Below are 26277 nucleotides of genomic sequence, written 5' to 3'. Positions count from 1 at the left end.
CTTTGAAATGCAGAAGTTCACATAGATCAAAGGGAAGACTTTTTGCATCTTTCTCCACAAAGCCCCTATGAACATCCTGAATCTGACTTCACCTCTCAGACCAGAAAGACAAGAAATCTGCCAATGTAAAGCAAAACCCAGATGAGAAAATAGCTCTTTTGCTGGATGCACAGAATTTCAAAATGGCATCTTTGCATTTCTGTAAAGTAAACCACAATATTCTGCCATGAAAACATCACCTCTGCAAAGGTCATCACTGTGTCACCATTGTTTTTTAGTTATAGACAAACGGTGCTAACTCAGATATAATCAGGAGATGTTGAGTGCACATATCTGTTGTACAACACAGGATTTTAAAATAAGCAATTAAAATAATTGCAGTTTTTGCACAGAGGCAGCGCCTGTGTTCAAAACAACTCTGCTAGGTAGCAAATGCCTGGAAGAGGGCAAAAGAAGTAATTTTTATTTTCAAATATATATAGTTAACTACAACAGTTCCTTCAAACAGGCCTAGAACACACAAATAAAGCCATAGTATATACCTTCAGCATCCAGTGTACACGGAACAAGAACAGTGTAACACAACTTTATCAAGCCACAGTTACAAGCATTAATGTCAAAACGCACAGTGACAGTATGTCATGCCTTTGAATATGAATCAGATGTATTGAATACATCCAGTTACTGCCACAGGAATATAACTAGAACTAAAGAATTTCAGGATGTTACAGAATACACAAAAAACTATCACATCTTCCCTTTGAAGCACATCCATTTCCTTTCTTACGTTGTGTGTGCAGCAGTGTGAAAAATCAAGTAATTAGATTTCTGACCTATCCAAAGGACCATTTCATAACTGAAGTGCATAAATGAGAGGTGGTTGAGAATAGTGCCTGTAAATAAACTACTTCAATCTTTCTAAAATATTGTGGCCTTAAACTGTTGAAATACAAGAAGTACTTACACAAAATATTAGTAATAAAGCAGTGAGATATGCTCAGAATTGATAATGAAGCCAAGTAGCAAATGCACAGCTAAGGAAATCACTTCACAGGAAATTTTCTGCACAGTTGAATCAGCTTTGGAATGCACATGAAAGCCACAGAGCAGGTAGGGCAGTAGTGCCATTCTCTTCTGGCCCCACGGAGTTAATTTGGTTGCACCTCTGCTGTGGACAGACCTAGGAGGGGTGGGGAGGAGATGAGGTTGTGTAATCTCAGCACCACCACCAGCCTCCACTGCAACAGCAGCTGCAGGAAACGTGGTGGAAGAGGCGCCCCACAGCTGCATCTCCTGCCCTCTTGGCACCAAGGTGGGAGGTAACAGTGCAGCAAAGACCAACACAGACACAGTGAGAGCGAGAAATCAAATGTTTCACATGCATTCTCTGCAGTGTCCTAATACAAAATGTTCACCTGAATATACAAATATACTCATCCTTTTAAAGTGCAGGTAGAAAATTTTAGGAAAAGACAAAACTATTTACACCCCAATGGGTATTTATCAGAACTTCCTATTTAAAACCATAATTTACAAAAAGTTTCAGTAGACTTGAAGTAAGGTACAGCTGCTCAGACACTGGAAACCAATCCCTGCTGAAAGCTTGCTGGAGTGTACTAACACTATGCCATACTTCACACTAAAGGGCTTGGAAACACAGAATAGGAAGCTGTAAAAACTCTGAGTACTGTCTGTGTCACAAAATACATAATTAAAGGCTGAGTTTTGTTTCACATGCTTTGCTGCATTTAACGAAGATCAAAAAAACAGTTAATGCCCAGGGCAAATAACTGGAAAAAGAAAAGCAGTTAAAACACAATTCAACAAGCATTATTTATTTTATTTTCTGTATATGTGCCATATGTATACCCCTGATTTTCTGAGTTGCTATGTACATATTACATTTCAGAGTTTAAACATTTAGCAGAAAAGCTGGAGTAAAAAAATAGTATAAATGCAGCATTAGTACTTACCCTTATATCTCCATTTACAGCTCTGGAAGTGTGATTAAATGCATGTGCAGGGTCTTTGTTGTAAACTTTAAGGAAAGATCGGTCTTGAATATTTCTGGAATTAAAGAATCAGCAATGACAACAGATGAAAGCAGTTTTATTTACTTTGTTGCCTGAAAGTTTCAGGTAACAGACAAACACAGTAAGTCTGCAGTCGATCCATAAGAAAAATGTAAATGCCATAACTAAGACACACACAAACAAACAAAAGCCTACTTTGATTCTCTTTCCCATGGGAAGTATCATTCTTTCACTTGAACTCCACACCCATAAAAATTAGATAGTGTTAAGTTTCTTTCAAGATCCTGCCGTAGAGTGAAAACACTTTGAAGACAATAGAACTTCAACATTTACACAGCACTTAAAAAGGATTTAGTTAATATTTACATGTTTTATTGTGCACTCAGCCCACATAAATTTTTGCTATTCTAAGAAGCAAGAATATCAAACGAAAAGCAGTCTCTCTAACTGTAATTATTCTTGAGGAAATTTTAATTATCAGCTTGTTCACAAAGCTCAAAAAAATATACAAAAGCTAAAAATTCAGTAGTAGATAAATTCTTCCTCTAAACTTTATCTATAATAAAGACAGTTTTTAAAGGGAAAAAGTATTAGAGAAACAAATTAGCAAAAGTTTTGATGAAAGCTTACACAGAAATAGTTTAGATGAAAAGCCCTACAAGAACAATTTTGTTTTAGTCAGACTCTACACTTTGTCTTTGATTAGTTAATTTGTTAACTACTACATTTAGGCAAGAGATGACAACTGTTTATTTTGTTTCAAAACCTACCTTCCAATAATTTTATGGCTTTGACACTTGCCCTGAGCTCTGCTGATTTCTGGTTCACATTTAATCAGTAGCAAAGCCTCCAATCTATGCTCACTTACATCCTTTCAAAGCTGCGATTCCTTTCATTTCCCTCTAGTGATCTCTAGAGAATTTACTTGCACATGTGACTGAATTCCTTTCCTCCAGGTGCAGTTACAAGTCTAGTGAACTGATCTTAATCACTTGGATTATAATTTAAAAATGAAGGGAAGGATTGTTGGGCAGGTCCAATTTCTTTCTTACAATGTCATATTACAATCAGTGATTGCTTTGAATGGGTAGCTAGTCAGAACTTGTGTTGCTGTTGTAGATGTCAAGTAGTTATTAAAGAAACCCCACAGCTTAAGAGACAGATCAGTGTCTTGTGTTTAGGAACTGGAGGGCTGATGAGAAATTTAGTATTTATGAGTGTTTACTTGTAGACTGCATAGGAAAATAGCTACCTTGCGGCAAGTTTGAGTTCTTCAATTATTTACGGTAACATAAACTGTTTTCCATCTTGCAAATGTGACCCTTTTGCTCTGAGACCTGCACTGGGAGTCTCAGTTACTGCTGTCTGCCTCGGACTTGGGACTCTGTTCTTCTCAATACAAAGCAAGCTCTCTCATCTTCCGTTCAAGAAATGGCATATCATTCATTTAAATACATTTCATCTGCTGTCTTTTCTCTCTGATGGCTATCAGATTCTACCTCAAACAACTGGAGTTTTTTAAAAGGCATTTTCCATAAATATTTCTTGTAGAAACATGACACAGTAAAGTAAAACATTGCTTCAAGGCAAAGCACCAAAATACTAGGCATTTGATCTCTGATATGAATGTATTTCACCTCATGTTGCTATTCTAAGATAAACATTACTGATAACAGGTATGTGTTACTGTACTTTTATTATTACTCTAATTTGCATTATTGTAGCTCCCAGATGCCCTTGGCATGTTCAAAGGCCTCACTGAACTGCGTGTGCTGTGTAAACACCCCAGGAAGACAACTTTTCACCAACTGACAAGGTGAATAGGAGTCACAAAAGACAACAGGATAGATGCAGGAAGATAAGGGAACAGAAAGAGCCCAGAAGATCATAGTCTCCCCAGCCAGAGGAGCAGTAAACAAATCCTGGAACCACGGGCATGCTCTGAGTAGGCAGTGCAACAGAGGGAGTGGGAGGGAGACCAAGGCAGTGGTTTTGCAGATGTCTGTGGACAACACCTTCCAAGACCTTAGAGGGCTGCCTGAGAGAGAGGGAAGGCACTTGTTTGAAAATTAAAGATGTAGAATTCAAACTGGCGTTATTCACCAAGTGGAAGCAGATGGCACTCGGTACTCAACAAGAAATGAAAAGTAGCATTGAAGTGGGCTTGGAGGAGCCCTCATAATGAAGACAAGTGGTTCAATGAGATGGAGAAGATACAGTCAGAGGACAAGTGAAAAATAAATGCATGCAGAACAGTCTGCTTGTCAAACTAGGAGAAAGATCTTTGTTGCTTCATTTGAATGGGTAAGAGCAAGCAAGATTACCTATTACCTCTTCCAACTGCCAAGAAAAGACAATTACAGCAGTTGCTATTACAAAATTGAAGAATTACATGAGTGTTCTTTCTCTGTGTGACAGGAAATGAAAGCTGTAAAGTAGGGATGTTCTCAAGCAAAAAATCTGAAGTCTACACAAGATGCAGAGCCCTGAATTACTTTAAGAAAAAGACTGGACTGAAGTAGAAAGACAGGGCTTTGTCCCCAGTGATAAAAAAGACAAATTAAAAAAAAAGGGAAAAAAGAATAAGAGAAAAACAAAAAGAAACAGAAAAATCAACAGAAACAAAAAGAAACAGGGAAAAGAAACAGGGAAAAGGAAAAGGAAAAGGAAAAGGAAAAGGAAAAGGAAAAGGAAAAGGAAAAGGAAAAGGAAAAGGAAAAGGAAAAGGAAAAGGAAAAGGAAAAGGAAAAGGAAAAGGAAAAGGAAAAGGAAAAGGAAAAGGAAAAGGAAAAGGAAAAGGAAAAGGAAAAGGAAAAGGAAAAGGAAAAGGAAAAGGAAAAGGAGTATGACAGCCTAATGCAAGGCACAGAATAACATGGGGCAGCCTCTGAGGGAGATGGAGAGCTTAAACACCTGACTGAAACCCCTCTGTTTAAGGGAAAGAAGGAAGAGGATTGAAGGAAGTCATAGCAAACAAAGGAGAAAAAAAGGATGCTTCATTTCATCTGTTCTCTGAGGGGAGACACTGGCAAGATCTTGTGAAGTGTAAGGAACAGAAATGGAGAAATGGTTGGGGATTATTCAAAGCTGGTGAAAATACAGCTGGTAGTGCATGTGATGGACTCCATTAACCTGAAATTGCTGAGGTTTCCTAAGTGAGAAGGCTGGCAGAACTGAAGGAGGGAATTTTTTTATGGAAGAAGTTGGCTGGGTTGTGGGATTTCCTCCAGAAATGCTCTGCAATGCAGGCATAGGAACAGAGGAAGCAGATGTTGGGGCTGAGCCAGGCCTGAGGCTGGCAGAGTCACACCTGCAATGGGAGCAAGGAAAAAAAAGGTGGAGCAGCAGTAGGATAATCAACAACTGCATTCTCAAGGGCATGAAGTCATAAACTGTTAGTCTGAAACTCAAGGGAAGATGGAGTGATCAAGGGAGAGAGAAGGAGCCAATGGGCTAGATGATGGTTGGCAATAAAGCACTTGGCAACACAGATGTAGTAACCCCTATCATGATTCAATCAGCTGATCTGATCTTGTGACTAAACTGTTTACTGTATAAGAAACTTGGGTACATGTTGAAAGATGATGATGTTTGATGAAGAAAATCAGATGGGTCTTCACACAGGCATTGCAGTGGCCAAACAGGGGTGTGGCAGTCTTCAAAGCAAATAAAATTAAAAGAAAATTAAATCCAAGACACTGGACAGATAGCCTGAGGAAAGCAAGACACGTGAGAAAATGGAGTGTGGGTGCTGTTCAACAACTGAGAACAAGAATAGGGGATTTGGATGGGGAAGGGCCAGAAAAGCTCCAACTTGCTCCTTTAACTACAGCATAATAAAGAGGAACTCCTTAACTATAGGACCTCCAGAAGAAACAAGGCAGCAAGTACACTTCTCTTGCACCACAAAAATTTCCTGCATTAGTGGCAGACTACCAGAGAGCAAACAGCTTCTCTGCTTTCTCCTTCATCTTCTTATGCTCCTCTGTCCATTTTTATGGCAGTTTATTTATAAAGTGTAACATGTCTGAGGTGTACCTGAGAGTTTATTTATGCATGATTTGGGACTTTCTGGGGACCCTGAGACCCTAGAACTTCTGCTGAAGAAACCTGGTTAATTAAGAAGCTGCACTCCCACAAAATAAAGGATAGAAAGGTGAACCATTTATTGACCAAGCTCTGAATTAGAGAAGGGAATTGACTGCATCAGTTGCTGCATCCTGACATATAACAGGAAGGTGATGGGTGCAGCCGTGGTCACCAGTGCCACAGAGCTTTGGCTATGTCAGATGGCTAAACTGGCTCTGTTGTGAGGACACCAGTGACATTCAGGTTTGTTACTTCAGGCCCGTGAGATCAGGCTTTGCACCCCCAGCAAAGAAACAACCCAGCTTTTTTGTGAATGTGTATTCTGTATTTTAAATGATTATGTCTCTGTTAAAATTCAATAACCATATTAAATATGTGAACCTTTGTACATTATACAAATATTTCATCAAGGCATGCCATTTATCAGTGGCTTGTGCAATGGGTATTGCACCTACAGCTAAAGGCACTGTCAGACCAGACCTCCTGGATTACTCAGATACCACTGAACATGCCTTTATGTGCCAGGCCACTCTGTCAGATACTTATCAACCCATTCCTTTCTATTCTATAAGTGCACAACAAAACAAAAACCACAAAAAACCCCAACCCCACGAAACCAGTAACTGTAGTTCCATGTCTTACCTCACATCACACAACTCATAGTATATGTTTCTGCTCTCATCCTTGATGTAAATGGCGACACTGGGCGATTCCAGCATTTTCATTGTCAGCTGCTGGGGAAAGGCACTTACAAAAAGGGCACGGATTGTGTCTGTGCTTGTGATTTCATTCGGCATCCTCAACTGCTTTGTTTCATCTCCATACTGAAGATACAATACACCTGCAAGCAAACGACACAGGAAAATACATAATCTTAAATGCACAGTAATGATCTGGTTTCAAAGTCTATGTGGAACACAGACCAAGCCCATAATGAAAAGAGAAAAAACAACTCACACTTTAAAAAATAAAGCACATATGTCATTTTCCTTTTCAACAGGCTATTGGAATAGAGCACAGAACAATGATATGGTTCAGCCTTGATAAATGTGCTAGTCCCAGTACTGAGAAGCCTCTTACTCTACTTCAGTTAGATAAATCAGAAGTTTACCTTATGAATTCTAATGGAAAATCTCCAACACACCAAGTTTGCTCTGTATTGGAAATCGTTGGTAAATCACAAGGTATTTTCTAAAAAAGTAGCTGAGGAAGAAATGTATACTTCAATAGTACCCTGCTTTCCTTATACATAACCTCACACTTATCAATAAAACAGAGATTTTCATTTTAGCACACGGAATTTTATATTCACAGTTCAATTTGCTGGCATTATACAGCATAAAGCCTCAGGCCTCAGTTTATGAAACTCCTGCCAGGAGTAAAACTGAGGTACCCCTCAAAAAACAATAGCAATTTTGGAACCTTTCCGTTTCACAGCACTGTTAATAATCATGCTTAGTACTCAGGGAGAAACATAAGTAATCTTAGATGCTGAATTGCAAAATATGGACATTCTCATTCACTCAAGACAGAGCCCTTTCTGATAGAGCTATTTTCAGGGAATGGGAGGCTGTGATACACTCAATAATGGAAAGAAACATGAATAATACAGACCAGAGGCTGAGGGAAGGGATACAGAGTACCTCTTCCATGATGCCTGTGTTGGCTCTGCCAGGCCTATGCCGACCCCTGTACAACCAGCAGGTGCCTGTACTCCACTCCAGTACTGCATGAGCTGGCCCACGAGCATTGCTACAGCCCAGTCCCACGCCATCACAACCTCCAGAGCCCTCCAAGGACTAAATAACTCAGAAAGAGCCATCTCAATCAACAGAAGACATCAGTCTGTACTTGATGGAGTTGAAGAGTTCTAACCATGCTAGGTCTGCCTCCTAAAGAATACCAAAAGATCTTCTCATGAAGAGAAGATGGGAAGATTCCCACAGTGTGGGAAGATTTATTAGGACCTCCACAGCAGGAAACAAGCTGCCACAGGACTGCAACTATACTAAGCAATTTCCTGGGGTGTTCAGTACTAGGGAGTAGATTCACAAGCAAGTGTTTAGCTGAACTACTCTGGATACAAGGAAATGGGAACTGGTAAGCCCAGCTGAATGCACTGTGCTGTTTCTGTGCCATCCCAGGTATCTCTGTACAACACAGTGTTGTCCCAGGAGGAAACACCTTTACTGTCTTGCTGTCTGTATGCGATGGAGCAAGTGTAGCTTCCACAGTGGTGTAAAAAGATGCCAGATCACAGAATCACAGAATGGCTGAGGTTGAAAGGCACCTCTGGAGGTCATCTGGTCCACCCCACTCAAACAGGGACAGCTACAGCTACTTGCACAGGATCATGTCCAGACAGTTTTTGTCTATCTTCCAGGACGGAGACTCCGCAGCCTTTTTGGGAAACTTGTGTCACTGTTTGGTCAATCTCACAGTGAAGAAGGGTTTCCTGGTATTAGGGGGAATATGTTTCATTTGGTGATTATTATCTTTGGCCCTCTCAGTGGGCATGAACAAAGGGAGCCTGGCTCTTTGACCCTTCCCTTCAGGTTCTTTTGCAGAGTGACGACATCGCTGCCCTTGAGTCTTCTCTTCTCCAGGCTGAAGAGTCCCAGCTCTCTCAACCTGTCAGAGCAAAGAGGCTCCAAACAAGTTAATAATCCTTGTGACCCTCTACTGGATTCTGTCCAATCTGGGGAAGATTCTGTGCTGCCAGGCCTTTGCATCGACCAATAATTTACACAGGTGGGCTAAAGTCTGGCAGAGCATCTTACACAACCTGAATTCATCACATCAACTGCACTGTAATGTCGTTCTCCCATGACAAATATAATCAGGAGGAACACAAGGACCTCAGTGCAGCTGCCATCAGTCATCAGCAAATCTCAAAATTTAGATGGTAAGTCAATGAGTCACACTTGAAAGTCATCAGCAACAGGATGGGCCGTTTGTGGTGCTGAGATACAAACACTGAGCAAAAGCAATGGGAAAAGCTGAGGTCATAGAATACACAGGCAATTAATGAAAAGAAGAGAAGGCATTTCAAGCTAAGATGAGTCCCATCTCCTTAATCTTTAATATTTTTGTCCCTCTGCTGCCCACAATTGCTATAAAGGAAGGCAGAAACAGTCAGATGTTCCTACAATCCGTGGGTAGATAATTGTGCTTGCACTTAGGGAAGGAAGATGCTAACTTTCCTGAATACTAAATAGACTACTCAGCATTACCTAACTATTATTTAATATTAGGCTGCTTTTACAAAATAGAGCTGTTAACTTAATCTTCGTATTATTACCAAGAGTTGATATCTGTCTTCATTAATATTGCAATCAAATCCCATATGAATCCTACTACAAATTTCCATTTTCCTTTGTCTGAAAAAACTTTTTCAGACTGAAATTAAACTAATTTTCTTTCACAGACTGAGAGGAGTTTTCTTATGACTTTTATTTCTAATGCAAATATTTAATGAGCTATTAAACTATTTTCCTATTTTTTATTATAATTTCAGAAATAATTTATTTCTTTACATTCTTCTAGGTAAAACTGTCTTTTTAGTGCTCAAATATTCTATGCAGCTAAACATTCTTTAGGATTCAGAAACTAACTACACTTGTAAAAAAAAAATTAAACAAGTTAATTTGCATTTATTTTACTTTTCCAAGATTGCATGCAAAGACACTAATTTTTGATGATAGCTTTCAGTTCTTTTGACAAACATAAGGAACCTAAGGAACCTTCTCTGTTCTGGCATTTAAACTTTCTTGGATTTAATGGCAAAAAAAAAATTGGCTAAGAAGACAGGCTTTGCATATCAGCTTTGAGGTGGGTGTGACTCTCTTTTCTCCTCAGTTTAAAAGTTAGTGCAAAATTTAGAAATGCTAGTTTTGAATTTCAGACCATTAAAACCACACTCAGTATTGAGCTACTGAAACCATTAACACAGAATAAGTGGTGGAGTGGAAAAACCTTCCTTACACACAAGCTGAAATCATTGTAGAACAGTCTTGATTCTGCCTGTGCTTCAACACTCCCACAATATAATGATCCAAAGAAAAATCACAGCTGTCCTTGAGTCCTGAATTTTCATAGCAAATATGCATATTATGCCTTAAAACAGACAGCCTAAACATACAATTTGGAGAAATGCTTTGGCCCCATACTCACTTGAGAGAGAAAAAATATTTTCAAAGGCATAATAAATTCTTTTTTTCTCCTTTAAATCACATGCCCATAAAAAAACCCTACTGCCTTTCCTCCTGAGTTGTCTGACCCATATCATAATACAGCAATACTTTAGGGCATTTTCTATTTGACAGAACTAACTGCTCACTTCGAAAAATCCTTTTTGAGCATGACAAAATACAGACACTCAAAATCCATTAGTTAAAATCATTAACAATATTTTTCTTCCACACATTACCCAGGTGAAATTCTGAACACCAACAATACCCACAGATTCCACTTCATGTAACCTGTTGGAGCTCTGAGGTGTGTTTTACTTTCAGGTAAAAATCACTCCCATGGAGATTAAAGCAAGAAGAAATTGAATATAACTTAGGGATGGTTTTTGTTGGTGCACAGAACCTACTTTAGCAAAGCTGCCAGAAAGACAATTACACATAAGGGATGTTCCTGTCTCCTGTCTCAAGTCCCTCTTGCACTTACTTACGCTTCTGTTACAATGGATTTACCTGAAACATGAACATTGTGCCCATTTTTATACAACACAGATCAAAGAGGACTATGAAATTCCCTGCTACTCTAGGACAACAGGTATGAAGATGACTGTGAACGAGGAAATGACACCACACAGCAGTTCTGAAAGTGCACGTCGGACAGTGCTGGGCTCCCTTCTCCAGGAGCTCTTTGGTACTGCCAGCCCTGCACTGCCCTACAGCTACAACACAAACTAGAATGTTAAGCCACCCCCTTTGTCATGCAGTGTAACTTAGCTGCAGAAATACCTCTGAGATTGTTGATCATTCTTCACCCTACAAGCAACAGACCACAGACTTAAACACAGGCCACAACATAAAACATTTACGTGTAGGCCTTAGTAACATAAGCCTTGTAACAAATTGCTTCACAACATTCCTGTCAACAAAGAGGTATGCTTTATAGAAGGGAAATTAAACACCCAAGAGGCAAAAGAACATGTTCAAAGAAAGGCTTACATGCATCAAACTCAGATCTGATGATGATCCTGTGAACACACCACATGACTGCCCTTTCCTTCCCTACATACAGAGCTCTTTCAAAACACAGTATTTTCTGCTGCCTCTTTATCAATCAGTGGCAGGATGTGCAAAATATTTCATCATTTCTCTCGGGGATGACTACATGAAACACAACATAGTGCAGTGATAGATGCAGAGTTAACCTGACTTGGGTGGCTGAGCCCACCAGCGCTGGGTTGGGGTGCCCAGTGCAGCTTCCTGTGCCCTCAGCCAGCACAGCTCTGAGCTCAGGGAAAAACACCACGTTCACAGAAAGCTGTTCAGCTCAGTCAGTGCTGCTGGGCTGCTAAACCCACTTGGGAGCTGAGGATGGCTTCACAGTGTGATGGTGACTCTCACCTGAACACACAGGGTGCTCTAGGCTGGCTTTAGAGCAAGGAGCTGCATTACCACAACATTACCATGCTGGTAAGACTGTAACTCCTGAGTTACAACTGGTGAAGGTTTACTCCTTATGGCAAGAGCTAATGTCATGCAGGTGTCAGGAAAACCACCCAGCTCACATCTCTCAGCTCCTCCATCACATACACAGTGCTGACCTAACCCTGAATAAGCACCGCATTATCATGGTTATACTGCTGACAATGATCTCCATGCAGGGCAGCTTACATACCCAGGAGAACCTTAATCACAACTAGCTTTTGTTCAGAGAACAAAAATTTTCTTTAGAAATTCGTTATTTAAAAGAGGAAAGCTAACTACCTGATAAAACAAGAATAAGTAAACAAACAAGACTGTGTCTTCTTCTCTGACCTTTAAAAGTATCTGTTAATTCTCTCAAACAATGGATTTTAAATGGAAAAATACAATTTCTCACATAATTTTCTTATAACTAAAAAGAAAAACTGAGGCAGGAAGTTAAAGAACTCCTCCGTGTTATGAAATAAAATACATTTAAAGCTTATATCTGAATTCATGAGTTTCTTTTCTGTGAAGCTACAGGACTCCCTCTCTATAGGCAAGATGTCTTGCAGATTTCTGCACTGAAGTATCTTACTGGCATTTGGCAATACCTTAATCCAGTTGAAGAGAAGTATTAACTAGTGATAAAATCTGTATTTGGCTGGTGTAGGATGCTTGGGTGCTGGAGCATTGAAACCTTCCCGCAGAACCAAAAACCACCAGCATGAACAAGGTACTCCTACTCTCTTCCAGCACTACCTATCCCTCTGGAAATTCTCTGTTGAATCTGAAAATTTCTAGTAATAGTAAAGCTGGTTAGACTACAGCAATCAAAACCTGGATGCATTGGGAGCTCTGGACCTTCTTGAAATACAAGATGCAAAGCAAGGTACAACTAAAATGGGGAAAAAGCCATTAGAATAGTTTCACTCTTTACCCCTAGCCATCAGTTAACCATATCTTTTTGAGAAGATGGGCAATCTTTGTCTCTACATGCTGCTTTAGCTTGAAATTCCACCATAAGTCCATTGAGTCACAGTCTCTGTCTGGACATACCCTCAATGCTGAAGTTAACAGCAATGGTAACAAGGAAAAGTGAGAAAAAGCAACCTTGTTTCGTACTTATATTTATGTGAAATCATTACTTGAGACTTGCATGACTTTTAAAAGCTAAGGATAATCTTTAAACTCTCAATGATAACTGTCTTTGTTGGGACCAGGCCTTTCCTCAAAAGTACAGTTTAAAATTTTGATTTATTTTTACTAAGATTTCAAGATACTTCCTTTTTTTTCTTTGCTTTTTGACAAAATTGCCATATATTAGACTGGAAGGATGGCACAGACCCATATTGTTCTCTGTTTCCCAGCCCTCCTTCCCCTCCAACTATCTAACAAACAGAGAAAACACATATCACCATATTCTGCCAAAGTTATGCAGACACAAGTTTATTACAGTAACAGCTCTTGCAGCATGGAAGAAATTCCTCAATATGAATTCTTACTTTCCATACCCTCAAGACTTAACTCTCCTATTTCACCACACAGTTTCAGCTAGTCTGAGGTCATTGCCATGATCTTCGTGGTATTTCTAGCCTGAAGCTCTCATAATAACAACTTCTGTTAGTACTCCCTCCCAAAAATATGTCCCCCATATTCAGAAAATGTTCAAATACACTTAGCTGTCTTCAAGTACTAAAAGAATTAAAAAGTAGATATTTTAACGAATAAAAGCAATTACTTATTTTATTTATTTTTTGCACAATAGTCTGAAGAGATTTGTTCAAGGTATTGTTTTGTAACAGTTTCAATAAAAACAGGAACAGTTTAATTTAGTCCAGTATTAAATTTTACTGCTATTTCATCCTCTGCTACTTACAGTGACTTGCAATAATGTGCTACTTAATGAAAAAGACAGATGGAAAACTAAGTAGTCACATAAATTTCCTACCAAGATGTTATAACAAATAAAGATTTTTAACTGCCACTAAAATACTACCACTTTTCTACAAACAAATGCATTCAGCTGGCTAAGATGAATAAGTGAAAACCATAAAAAAATGGACAACTTTTTTCACCTAAAGAAAACCCAGTATTTTCCCCATCTGATTCCTGATAAAACCTGTGAAAAAGCCTGTTGCCAAAAGGCAACTTTGTCAATACACCTATATCAGCAAGTCCATCTACTGTGAACGGCTACTTCTATCGTCTAGAGATTCTCAGAGAATATTTCAGTTTAACCCAGTTCCCCAAGTGTAAATCAATGTTCTGGCAGGATGATTTTTGGACAATAATTGCATTCTGTTGCACAGAATAGCCCAGCTGACCATTAAGGAGAGTTTTCCATACCCTAAACTGACAAAACAATGCCAGCAAACCTGGAAGAACACAACAGCCCTACGATACTGAATGAAAAAAAAAATTAAAAATTACAACTGAACAGCTCAGTGAGATGAACAAGGAGTTTTATATGTAGCAGAGCTGTTTTTCAGAGGGTCCCCGCAGGCTCTGCCATGCTGCATTTACTGCAGTTCACATTCACCAGTTTTGCATAATAAAATCAGAGAACCCCACACACCCAGGCACAGGACATGCCCATGCAGGCTCTGCTTCAGTCCACCAGAAGCTGAGCCCCTGACCTCTGAAGAAGCCAGTGAGCCATGGCTGGCCCAGCCAAAGGTGCCAAGCTGACCAGTGCAGTTTCCAAGGATGTGCCTGACAAATATTAAGCAGGTACGTGAAGCATTTAAGGCTGTACTTGACTGCAGTCAAGTACTTTACATAGGTGCATTTTCGTTAGTAACTTTTAAATGGGCAAAAGTAAAAAAGACAAGAAAATAGCAATGAAATTTCTTGGAATACTTGCTTCTTCCTCTTGAATAAAGATGAAGAAAGAGAGATTCTACCCAGTCATATTTCCCTTGTGTATAAATAAGCTGTATCAAACTCTTTATTTAAGTAATACCTATTTTTATAAATCCCATTTTTTAGGACTAAATGAGATACAATTGATGAGTTCAAGGGCAGAATGTGACCATTTTAATAATCCATAGCTATGACGCATTAAAGACATGTAAGCCATGCATGCCTCTGTAATTTTGCTCCATTTACCAAATGTTCTGTATTTACAGCAGGAATTCTCTTCAATACTCCTGAAGTTATTTCATTTCTAGGAAGTTCACTACTATCAGTAGCAACTTTAGGGGTTGAGCCACCAACATTTAAGAGCATAGCTGGTTAGGGCACCACACCCAAAATTCACCACTGTGGGTTCAGCTTGAGTTTGTGTGAAGTCCTCACAAGCTACTTTAGACAGGATCTTGGAACCAAGACCTTCGTCTGCATGATTAAGAAGAATGCCAAGAGGCCATTTCCTAGACTCACTCCAATTTGTCATTATCTTTCATGTATTGGGGAACCAAAACTGGTCACAGTGCAACCTCACAAATGGTGAGAAGAGGGGAATAATCACTTCCCTTGACCTGCAGGTTATATTTTTCCTATGGACAGCTGTGCAGTTTTCCCTTGCTACAAGGACATGCTGCTAACACAGTCACCTTGCTGTCACACCCTAAGTCCTTTCTGCAAAGCTGCTACCCAGCCAGCCTGTCCTTGCCAGTAGTGTTGCAGGGCTGTTCTGTCCCTGATGAAAGGCTGCATTTGCCTCTGTGGGGTTTCATGAAGTTCCTGCTAGTCCATTTCTCTGGCTCACTGGGTCCTGGTGAAGTGGCCATCTGACTATTCAGCACATCAAATGCTCTCACAAACTGAGTGTCAGACTTGACCCTACTGCTGGTTCATTCCATCCCAGCAAGGAGGATTCTGATGTCAAAAATCACTGGCCCCAGAGTCCAGCCCTGGGGAGCACAGCCAAAACCCAGCTGCCAGTTAGACACCCTGAAGGCCACCCCTACCTCCCCCATGGGGCTGCAAGGAGGCTATGAGAGATAAGAGAGGCCTCGTTAAAGCCAAGATAAACAACATCCATGCTCTGCCCTCATACCCACAGATGGTCTACTCATCACAGAAGGTAATTGGGCAAAGCAATGGTACAAGCACCTATCTCCTATGAAACAGCTGAGTATTTACAAATATATCCAGAAGGGCTCCCATCTTCAGAGCTGCTCAGACCATTGCCCCTATTGTCCCAAGAGAGCACCCTAATCAGCAGGCTGTCAACAAGCTTCTGATGCAGCCATTATCCTCTTATCATGCTTGAATTGGGTACTCTGTAGCCAGAAATGCAGAAAAGAGATAGAGAACAAGAACTAACACAAGAGACATATATGATACCACAGAGATGACATTATTTCCCTCTGGGAACAGAAAACTGAACTTAGCTCCAGCATAGTAATTACACATTAGAATCACTACCTAAATATATAAACAGTATTGGGAGCAATGATTAAATCCAAGAGCTGTCCTCATTCAGGGAGTTGCTGTCAGGCCTGGCAGCAAATCCTAAATACAGTGTGCTAAGGGACACGCTATGCTTCTCTCCTTGGCCCAAGTCTTGCACTTCTTACAGTGCATGGAATTGCAATACACGTTTTTTCTTTGCATGCCCATGTCAAATGGGAGGCTCTGGTGTTTGTGTGACATACTGTATTAGAGGTAGACTTACAAATTTTACCTAACACAAAAATTAGATCAGATTTATCCAAGCAATATCTCCTCTGCTAGATACACCCCATGGGACAGCTCCATCTGGCCTCCTACCTTTCCCTGAAGGAAGGAGGCCTGTGCAAGCTACTCCAGCTGCCAAATCTGTCTTCCAGCAGACACCAAATGCTGAAGGCTCAAATTCCTGCTGCTGCTAGATCAGAACATGAAGTGATGGTAGAGCTGGATAAAGACATCACACCTTTTGTGAGGGCGTGATTTGGGATAAAGAGAAAAGCCACGGTCACCCTGACACAGCTTTATTCAGTCCATCCAGGTTGTACACTCATTACCTCTCCTACTATCTTCACCACTTTTCATTCTGATTTATTCATGTTGCAAGCTTCTGAAATAGGAGTATTTTGTCACTATGTATTACCCAACACAGTGAGGCACTGGTTTTACTCAAGGTACTTTAGTATTACTGTAGTGCAAATTAATAATAAAGGTTCCATTCAAAAGTCATTTAACAGATAGAGCAGTGACAGACACAGACCTATCTAACAACTGGATTTGTTTAGTACACTGTACATCTTCTACTCCCGTATCACTGCAATGAACCCATCAGATCCATGCTGATACAGCCTATTGCAATAAAATTCAGCTCCAATGTGACACAGCATCTAAAATATCCTGCATATCAGCTTTTTGGTGGCAGACAGAATGTGTCTCTGTTGAGACAGGATGTACTAAACAGTATCTTGCTCCTTGGAAGCATTTTTTTCAGGTACACACAAGATATTTTATTATAGGAGAAAAAAACCTTAAGTAAAAGCAATTGTGGGCAGAAGTGCTAGCCTGGGAAGTCACATATTTCACTCTTTCATATGCCTGGTTTTCACATATCCTGTAGAGACAACAAATGAAACAGAAAAAAACCTTGATAGGTCAACATCACTGTTTAGCTTCTTTTGCTCTTTTGATACAAAACATTTCAGGTAAGAGGTGTGTGATTTTTTCTTTCCAAGTCCAAAACCTTTCACTACTGTAATTTGAAGAAATGGGAAAGAAAACAAAGTCTAGGAAAGCTGGAAGGAAAACTTGAACTACATTAGCGTATTATAATTTCCTAGGGTCTGTGTTTCAATTCATTATTTGGAACTAGTTATTTCAGGCTGTTTTTGCTATAGGCCTTCAGACCCTGTTAAGCCCTCTGACCATGACAGCAGATACTTACATGACCTTTTTGCATGTTGGCTGCTTTGCATACACTATAAAAAGCAAAACAGGGAAAATTCTTTAAGATGACTGAATACATTAAACTTATATTCAGCCTTAACTTGAAATGCACTTCCCAGGGAACTCCTCTCCCATGAAACTGAAGCTCCTGCTGACTTCATCAGGCTTAAATCATGCCCTAAGGAATCAGAGAGGGCAGTGCCACAACTAGCAAATCACAGGCTTCTCATATAATGTCTGTGGCCATTCACACATCTTCTGTCTGATTTTACATGCCTGTTTTAATTTCTAGCTCTTAAACAGTAAGTAACAATTAATTAGCTCCAATATAATATATGTCTACCTTTAACATTTATATTTTTCTCTGTGTGTCTTACAATATCTTGCCTACACATAAACAGAGAGTTATTTCCACCGCCACCTGCAAAGCAATGCTTTTCAGCTCCATCTCTCTGAAAACATTTTGCTGTGAGTGAAATTGTCACAGTGGCCCTTTCTTTTTTAACAGGCTTTGAGAAACACCTGCAAGAAATACTACAAAAGACGGAGGCATCATGATTATAATCAGTAATGGCGTTTTCATTTAAGGTGCCAGCAAACTAATTAATCAGACGCTAAAATCTGTGCCTGCGAAAACTTGGGTTTGGGGGCTAATAAATAATAATCAGAATACTTCATGATTGCTTAAGACCCTTGCCATGCCAATTCTTAAGCATTTGTATAATTTTCCTCCTTTATGTAATCCCCTAAGTGCAAATAAAATGCAAATGTTGGCAGGCTCAGACATTTCTGAAGAGGCCTTTCCACACCACCTAACTTTAGGCACAGGTTTACCAGCAGGGAGCCCAGTCATCCTCAGTTCCTCATCCATCTGGAATGGAGTAGCTGGACACCCTGGCTGGGGCACCCAAATAGGATGATTTCAACTCTTGAGCCATAAAGCTTCATCTTCCACCATTCACTTCTCAAACCCAATCTTTGTGCATTTATGGGAATCTCCTCCTGCACCATATTCTTCCTTCATCCAGCCCTGCATGTACAGCCTGATCCTGCAGGAGCACAGGAGCTGTTGCTGCAGTGGGAGGTCTGGTCACACCCTGCCCTTCCAGCTGTGGCCCATCGCATCCACTGCCCTGGTCACTCCATCACCACAGAGGATGCAGTGCCTGCCCTTACAAAGGGTGCTGCCCATTCTTTGGACAGATGCAGCACATGAGAGACCGCAAGGGAAGATATTTGTCAGCCCTCATTTCACTGAGGAGGCACTGGGCAGGGACAGCAGCGAGCTGCAGCGCGGGCGCAGGCGGCTGCTGGCGTAACCTCGCTGGATGCCTGTCAGGTTCTGCTTCCTCCAGGCAAATTGCAAGTGAAGTTTGTTGAAAGCTTTTGAGCACTTTCCAGGTTTCAGCTGATTCTCACTGACAGTTTTGCTAGATAATTTTTTTCCCACAGTTATCGCACTGGAAAAGCTCCCAGCTTTCAAATACGTATTTTCAAATACATTTAATTTCTCTTGCACGGTGAATGCATTTATTTTAATATCTTGCTTTGTCTCCAGGCTGCACAATGACGAAGCAAGTGTTGATTTCTGGTTTTCTTAGCCAAGAAAGACCTAAATTTCAAAAGCTGTGGCTGAAATTTTAAATGGGCCCACAATAGGAATACTGTTTTCTAGGTCAACTCTACGTGAATACCATGTCCTGTTAGATTAGTCCTGACTGACAAACCCATGACAGTGAGGTAGCCAAAATGCATTTGTGTTACTCCTTCTCAGGCTCCACGTTAATTCAGACCACAATTTGAAAACAAACTGATTCATATACAGCTAGTAAAATAGGAACCCACAGAACAATTAGAATTTCAAAAAGGAAACATCAGTTTTTTAAAGTGCATTGAGACATACAATGTAAAATTAATAAAAGTTTACAAAAGTTCATTATTCTCTTCGATTAAATTATGCTAGCTGAGAATCAAAATATGATTTTTATTTAAATTACATTAAATTAAAAAATTAATAAATATGGAAAGGGAGGTGATGATACACAGATTATTTAAAATCATATTAACAGAAGTACGTTCATGACACTTTTAAAACTAAACAGTTTCCTGTTCTTTAAAAATAAACATTCCCCTTTTACAGTTAGAAGTAAAAAGGACCATAGTATGCAAAGCATCTGAGAAGTAAAATTTCAGAACATTGCTGCTGGTGTTGTTAGAACACAGTGGCAGAAGAGATCAAAAAGGACATTATTATAAAAGAAATACACATAATATTAACAATAATAACATAAAATTGAACTATTTTGGAATACTTTTTATCTTTTAAAACAAACTATTTGTTATTAATTGGCTCCTGGAACAACTTGAAAAAGACAGATTGTGGGGTGATGACAATATATTGCCTCCTATTTGGCTAGTATGATGATCCCTTAAACCACCCACAATTTCTCCTGCAATACAGAGAAAAAAGGCTTATTTTGTTCATTTCAAATCTAAAAACTCTCAACTGAAATGCTTGATATGACATTGCTTTCTTGTTGTTTACTTTTTTCTTTCTCCTGCATTTATCCTGTTCATGATGGGATAAGCTGGGGCCTTGTCTCTGGCACATGAAGGACAGGGTGTTTTGCAGCGCCTGTAATCCTGGCCATTAAACAAAATAGTGATGTCTGTCCTCCATTAGGGCCTGGACAACACATTTCAGGACATGCAAGAGAGGCTACAGAAAGGGTTTAAGAATGAACTACTTAACAGTGAACTTATGGTCCTCCCATCTTAACAAAGAAGCTATTGAACTGCAAAATTTCAGGGCAGCAATGATAATCAAATGTCCAGGACTGTTTCTGGATGAGCAACAAGTGGTTATAGCTGCACTTCTCAGCTGGAGAAGAGATGACCTGAGGGAAATGACAGGCCAAAGAAACCAGATATGGCCTGGGGGAAGCAGATAGCAATCTGATATTTGCTGTCACTTTCAACACAAGGAGTAGGATGAATAACTTAGAGCTGATAAACAAATACAAAGCAACAGGCAAGCAGTGGTCGGCAGTAAACCAACAGAAACTTGCTGCCAAAGTCACAGATGCACTGGGGAGGATGTGAAAAATTTACATATGAAAATGGGAATCAAAGGTGGACTGAACAAATACCTGGAGGAGACATATCTTAATGGTTATTACACAGGCAGAAACCGTAACCAGGAAATCCCTAAGCTGAAGATACCTTGAGGCTGAGAACACTTGGGGGAAGGATCACAGATACACACATAGAGGACAGGGAGTTGATTCAGGACAGCCAGCACAGCTTCACCAAGGGCAAGTCCTGTCTCACCAAGCCAGTGGCCTTCTGCAGTGGGCCTCTATCACCGCGGCGGCCTAGCCAGAAAACAGACTGGGGACACAGATCTGGGTGCAGCAGAGCATGCAGGGCAGGAGACCCGGTTTATTTACAAAAACCTACTTTTATACTTTTTCTATAAGGCCTGTGGATTGGAGGAAGGAATTCTCACTTCCACACCACATTGGTGAAGAGGACTGTCACACAGTCTTGTTTGTCCCGGCAGGGAATGTAAAAACAATGGCTATGTTTATAGAACATAGCTGATGTTTACATTAAAAGAGCATGAGAAGGTACGAACTTCTCCTTTAATATGAACGCTCAGCAAAACCGGGAAAAACTCATGGCAACAGGCCTCTACAGCAGTGGACAAGAGAAGGGCTACAGATTCCCTTCACATGGACCTCTGTGAAGTCTTTGACATGGTCCCCACAACATCCTCCTCTAAATTAGAGAGAGATGGATTTGATGACTGGACTGTTCGATGGATAATTAAGTGCTTGGATGGTTGCATCCAGAAAATAATGGTCAATGGCTCAGAGTCCCAAAGGACATCAGGGACAAGTGGTGTTCCTCAGGGTCTGTATTGGGACCAGTGTTATTTAATATCCTCAGAAATCACATAGATGAAGGGCTCAATGAAGCAAATTTGCAGACGACACCAGCTGTATGGCGCTGACATACAGCTGTATGACATGCCTAAGGAGCAGGATGCCATCCAGAGGGACCAGCACAAGCTCAAAAGTGGGCATGTGGGAATCTCACGTGGTTTAACAGGACCAAGGGCAAGGTGCCCTGAGTCAGGGCGACCCCTGGTATCAACACAGGCTGGGGGATGGACAGAGCAGGAGCAGCCCTGCCCAAAGGGCCTTGGGGGTGCTGTGGATGAGAGGCTGGACATGACCCAGCAATGCACTCACAGTCCAGAAAGCCAAACGTGTCCCAGACTGCACCAAAAGCAGCGTGGACAGCTGGTCAAGGGAGGGGATTCTGCCCTCTGCTCTCCTGAGACACCACCTGCAGTGCTGCTTCCAGCTCTGGGGCCCACACAGTGGGGCTGGACTGTGAATTCCAAAGGCTCAACCACTTAACAGCATATTGAAGCAAATACAAGTTTTACAGAAAATCCTGAGGTGAAGTAAGCCATACTGAGGATACCCTAGCCAGCAGTGACTTATAGGCAGTATAGTGTAGTATAGTAAAGATAAAAGTGTATGTATAGCAAACATACATGTGCTTTTAAAAACACCTCAAAAGCAAAAAGTCTTATCCAGGTTGAAGTATGACAAATTTCTCCTCCAAAAGCCCAACATACTGGTGGCCCAGCAGGCTGTGGGAAGGCAGCCACTTTGTGAGCTGACATGGACAGGGACCAGCTCCTTGTTTCCTTGCTCTTCACTTTCCAGCTCTGGAAGAGTAAGGGACCCTTTCCAGCTCTGTTTTCTTCACACTTGTGTTTGTCAGATATCATAATACTCTTGACAGAAACTGTCTTAGATTATTGAGGGACAAGTAAACCACCATGACAAGCTTACAAGCATGGTATGATGAGTCCAGTCTTCGATTTATGTCACTCTCTATATTGGGAGATGAGCCTACAGGAAAGCAGCATTTCAGTTTATTACTATGAGCAAAACCTGCCTTCCTCAGCAATCCCCACACTTGAGTTACATGCCTTCCCACAACACTTTAACTGCCCTCTGGTGTCTTCTCTCAAAAGAACAGCCTTTACTCCTACCATCCATCAGCTGAGCAGAGTCTCTGAGACAAAATTCATCATCATAAAAGGAGATCTGGTTCACAGCTAGGCTGAATTCAACCCTGAGATATGGGAAGAATGCAGGAAGCAGAGCTGTCCACCTGTGCTGACACATCTCTCATGTCACTGTGCAGACAGAAGGGCACTGCCCCAAAGTAAAGGGCACCTCTATCAGCATATCCATTCAAATCCTCTGCCTGCTGAACTACCACCACACAAATACAAACCTTTTCAGTAAGATGGATTACTAAGGCAATAATATCTCTAGGTTTCTTTCAATTAAGCCTGGCTTTGAAGAGATGACAAAGTGAAAAAGCCTGTGTCTCCTTGACATGAAAATGGGGGTACAATCTTCTATTAAGTTCATCGGCAAATATTGTGCAGGCTTGGCAGGAAGTGTTTGCAACAGTGGGTTTTAACCATTACTCAGCATTTCATGTCAGGACCTGCATCTCTCTCCTTGCTTGTTTACTATGCTCCCATCATACTTTCAGATCTTACGAAAATAATTTCACCATTCCCCCAAGTTACTCAGTATCCCATACCGAGTTCATTTCCAAAGAACAACCTGACGTGAAAAACAATGTGCTACCAAAATCTTTACTTTTTCAACCCCAAACTATTTGAAGACTGTTTTAAATCCACAAATGGAAAACACAGACTAAGCACAGAGCGAGGAAGGAGTGGAGCAGGCTCTTACCCAGCGATCTCTCCTTGGTTTGGTTTGCTGACCGCACAACAGGAAGGCTCGCCCGCGTGCGGCTGCCCCTCGAGAAGGGGGTTGGAGAATCACCCTCAGACATGGCCTCTAAGGAATCAGCAGAGGCTTCAGAGAGGTGCTCCGTGTGGTCACCCAAGTTGGGCTGGGGGCTCTGGGATGGCTTCGGGCTTCTTGTCTGCAAAACAGAGTATTTCCTTATTAGTCTACTGAAACCGGAGTGTGGGAGGAAAAAAAATTAAAGAGAAGAAGGAAGGAGTCCAAACTTCTTCAAATACTGGTATGCTGAAGGTCACTTCTGAGTAGATTATTTAGGAAAAGTGTCCTTGGACATTCTGCTGCAGTTTTTATGGTTGTAAATCCACATTGCAAATTTTGTTGCTAACAAGACCCTGAGGATAAGACGTGCTGAAGAGATGTACAGTAATGCCATTCTCCTTGTCCACACACACATACACACACTCCTTAATTTTATCAAGTCTGCTAAGAAAAATCCTCTGAAAAGCAATACTGTAATGGAGTAGTAAAGCCATGAATTTCAGTATCTTCTGCTGTGCCATTTATGCAAGATCCAGGTCATGCAGCAAAGCCAAAATAGTCATCCAACATTTCTAGCTGAAATCACAAATAAATACTTTATTTTTTGTTGCACCAGCATAAATCAGAACTGTCTTCATTAACTGACCAAATTAACTATGACTTTTACTGGGAAGGCATACTAGAAAATTGCTAAACACAGCTGCTGGGAAAAATTCCGACTCTTCCAGCAGGGGAGGGATATGGTTTCATTTGTGCACTTCTACCAACTCTTCACCATAGGATCTGCCTAATAAAAACACACTCAATAGGAAATAAAATGTCCTGAACATTTTTTGCAAACTATAAATGACATTATAAGCCCTTTCCACAAAAAAGGGGTTGCTTTAAGAAGCACAGTCAATACTGTGTAGAGAAATCCCCTCACAACCACATTTACTATTACTCTGGAAGAATAATTTCCTGATCTCTCTCAATCAAACCATATCACAGCAAATGGGAACATACAAAGCAGAAATTCAAAGCAAAGCAAGCTTACTAGGTTCCAAAACCAGTATGTAAATACTGTCTATACTTTATAGACATCTATAATCAGCACCAGGCACAAGATGTCATTAAAGTTACGTGTTTTTCTCTCCCCTGTAATTTAAGGTCAGATGCTATTATGTTAAAAAATCCCCTGTATCAAAATCAACTGCAACTCGAGGTTTGAAGATACTGTCAAGATCCAAAAAAGATTATGCTTCTTTCTGGAAAGCTGAGCTAACTAATCTTGCTGACATCTGTTTCTTTCAGTGGTTTTTCAAGTGAAATGAAGAGAGCTCATTTCAGCAATAGCATGCATCACATAATATTCCTGATGTGACTTTCAATGTATGAAGAACTTCAACTTTTATTACATTTTCATTAGCTTGTTGTAGAGGGCTGTTCTTGCCAAGTTGTGCAGTTGCTCACAAATTACAATGATTAGATATACCTCACAAGAAAGTATATCCTCCAGAACTTACCACTTTCCAAACACTAATATTAAAATAGTAGGTACTATCCAATGTCCTGCAATGAAATTGTTCAAGAGCATTGAATTTTATGCAGGGCTTAAAGCTAACAACATCTGTTCTAAAGTATCCTTTGAAGTGTCTCTGACATGGTCAGCACTGGTCTGCAGGTTGTAGATACAGAGACCTGTGCTGGAAGAGTTACACAGGTGACAAGTGACCTGCAGACACAGAAAATAACCTGATAACTCAGTACTTCTTCATTCAGCTTTCCAAAATGGCTCGTGAACCATCACTGCTGAAGTATTTTGTTTACACAGGAACATTACGGATGTACTACCAAGCCAAGTCATGACAGCTCTGTAGCTCCTCGTACTGATTAAAAGCTTATATGTATAAATCCATTAATAGGGAGCTAGAAGGCATATAATTTTCCCTTTCTAGAAAACCATGACTAAAAGTAAAACAAGAATTAAAAAAAAGGCAACAAAATCAACCTGCAAAAGATCCTTAGTTTCAGAGTTTGCTGGAAAGGAGATTCCTTATTTCTTTAAGAAAATATATACTAATAATATAAAAATATGGATCAAGCTTATTTTGCTTTGCTTTCACTTATTTTTTCTTTTTAGTTTATAATAAAATAATCCCTGAATGTCATTTGAGGCATGCAGTTGCATGTATATTGTTCACTAATAATATGAACAGATGTATATTTGAGCAGTAAGGGGAGACTTCATTACCAAAATCGACAGAGACAGATTCAGCTGAGCAGTTGCCCAGCGTGTCCTGTCAAGGCACAGATGGAGCCAGCCCTAGCAATGCTGTGTTTCTTTGGCTGTCCCTGGGGAAATGCTGTAGGACCTAAGACACAGCATCCCAGATCCCCACAGATGACATGATGTCATTATTGTAGCTCAGTCCATTGGGTCGAGCTGAGATAATTTTCTCCATAGCAACCCTCATAGTGCTGTACTTTGGGTTGGTGGCTAGAAAGATGTTGATAACACACCATTATTTCTGCTACTGTTGAGCAGGGCATGCACAGCATGAAGACTCTCTCCAACATTCCCTCACTCACCCAGAAGGCTGCGGGTGGGCAAGATCTTGGCAGAGGAAACAGTCAGAAGGGCTGGCCCAAACTGACCAAAGGAATATTCCATACCATTTGCTGACTGTTCAGCAATAGGAGCTAAAAAAAAGGAGGAGCAAAGGGACCATTTGTTACTACATTTGTCCTATGGAGCAACTGCTATGTATACTGGAGCCTGAAACCTCACCTCCTGGGAAGTGCCTGGACATCACCTGCTGACGGGGAATAGAGAAT

At 40.5% G+C, this 26277-nt stretch overlaps 1 protein-coding gene across 14 annotated transcripts in view; it reads right to left on the bottom strand.

Moving 5' to 3' along the window:
• The window catches only part of KIAA1217 (KIAA1217 ortholog), a 333490-nt gene that overhangs the window by 70088 nt on the left and 237125 nt on the right, over positions 1-26277 (bottom strand). For all 14 annotated transcript variants that reach the window (XR_010082495.1, XM_063413849.1, XM_063413878.1 and 11 more), the window contains 3 exons: positions 23404-23599; positions 6765-6963; positions 1974-2067 (listed from right to left, as the gene is read on the bottom strand). Coding sequence is in view for 13 of the 14 variants with exons in the window: in XM_063413849.1 (XP_063269919.1) it covers positions 1974-2067; positions 6765-6963; positions 23404-23599 (489 nt within the window). In the remaining variant the exon portion in view is untranslated. The remainder of the gene's footprint in view (positions 1-1973; positions 2068-6764; positions 6964-23403; positions 23600-26277) is intronic.

The sequence above is a fragment of the Prinia subflava genome, chromosome 1 (assembly GCF_021018805.1).
Source record: "Prinia subflava isolate CZ2003 ecotype Zambia chromosome 1, Cam_Psub_1.2, whole genome shotgun sequence".
In the NCBI taxonomy this organism is placed as follows: Eukaryota; Metazoa; Chordata; class Aves; order Passeriformes; family Cisticolidae; genus Prinia; species Prinia subflava.
Note: the sequence above shows the minus strand (reverse complement) of the source record. Positions and strands in the feature narration are given on the sequence as shown.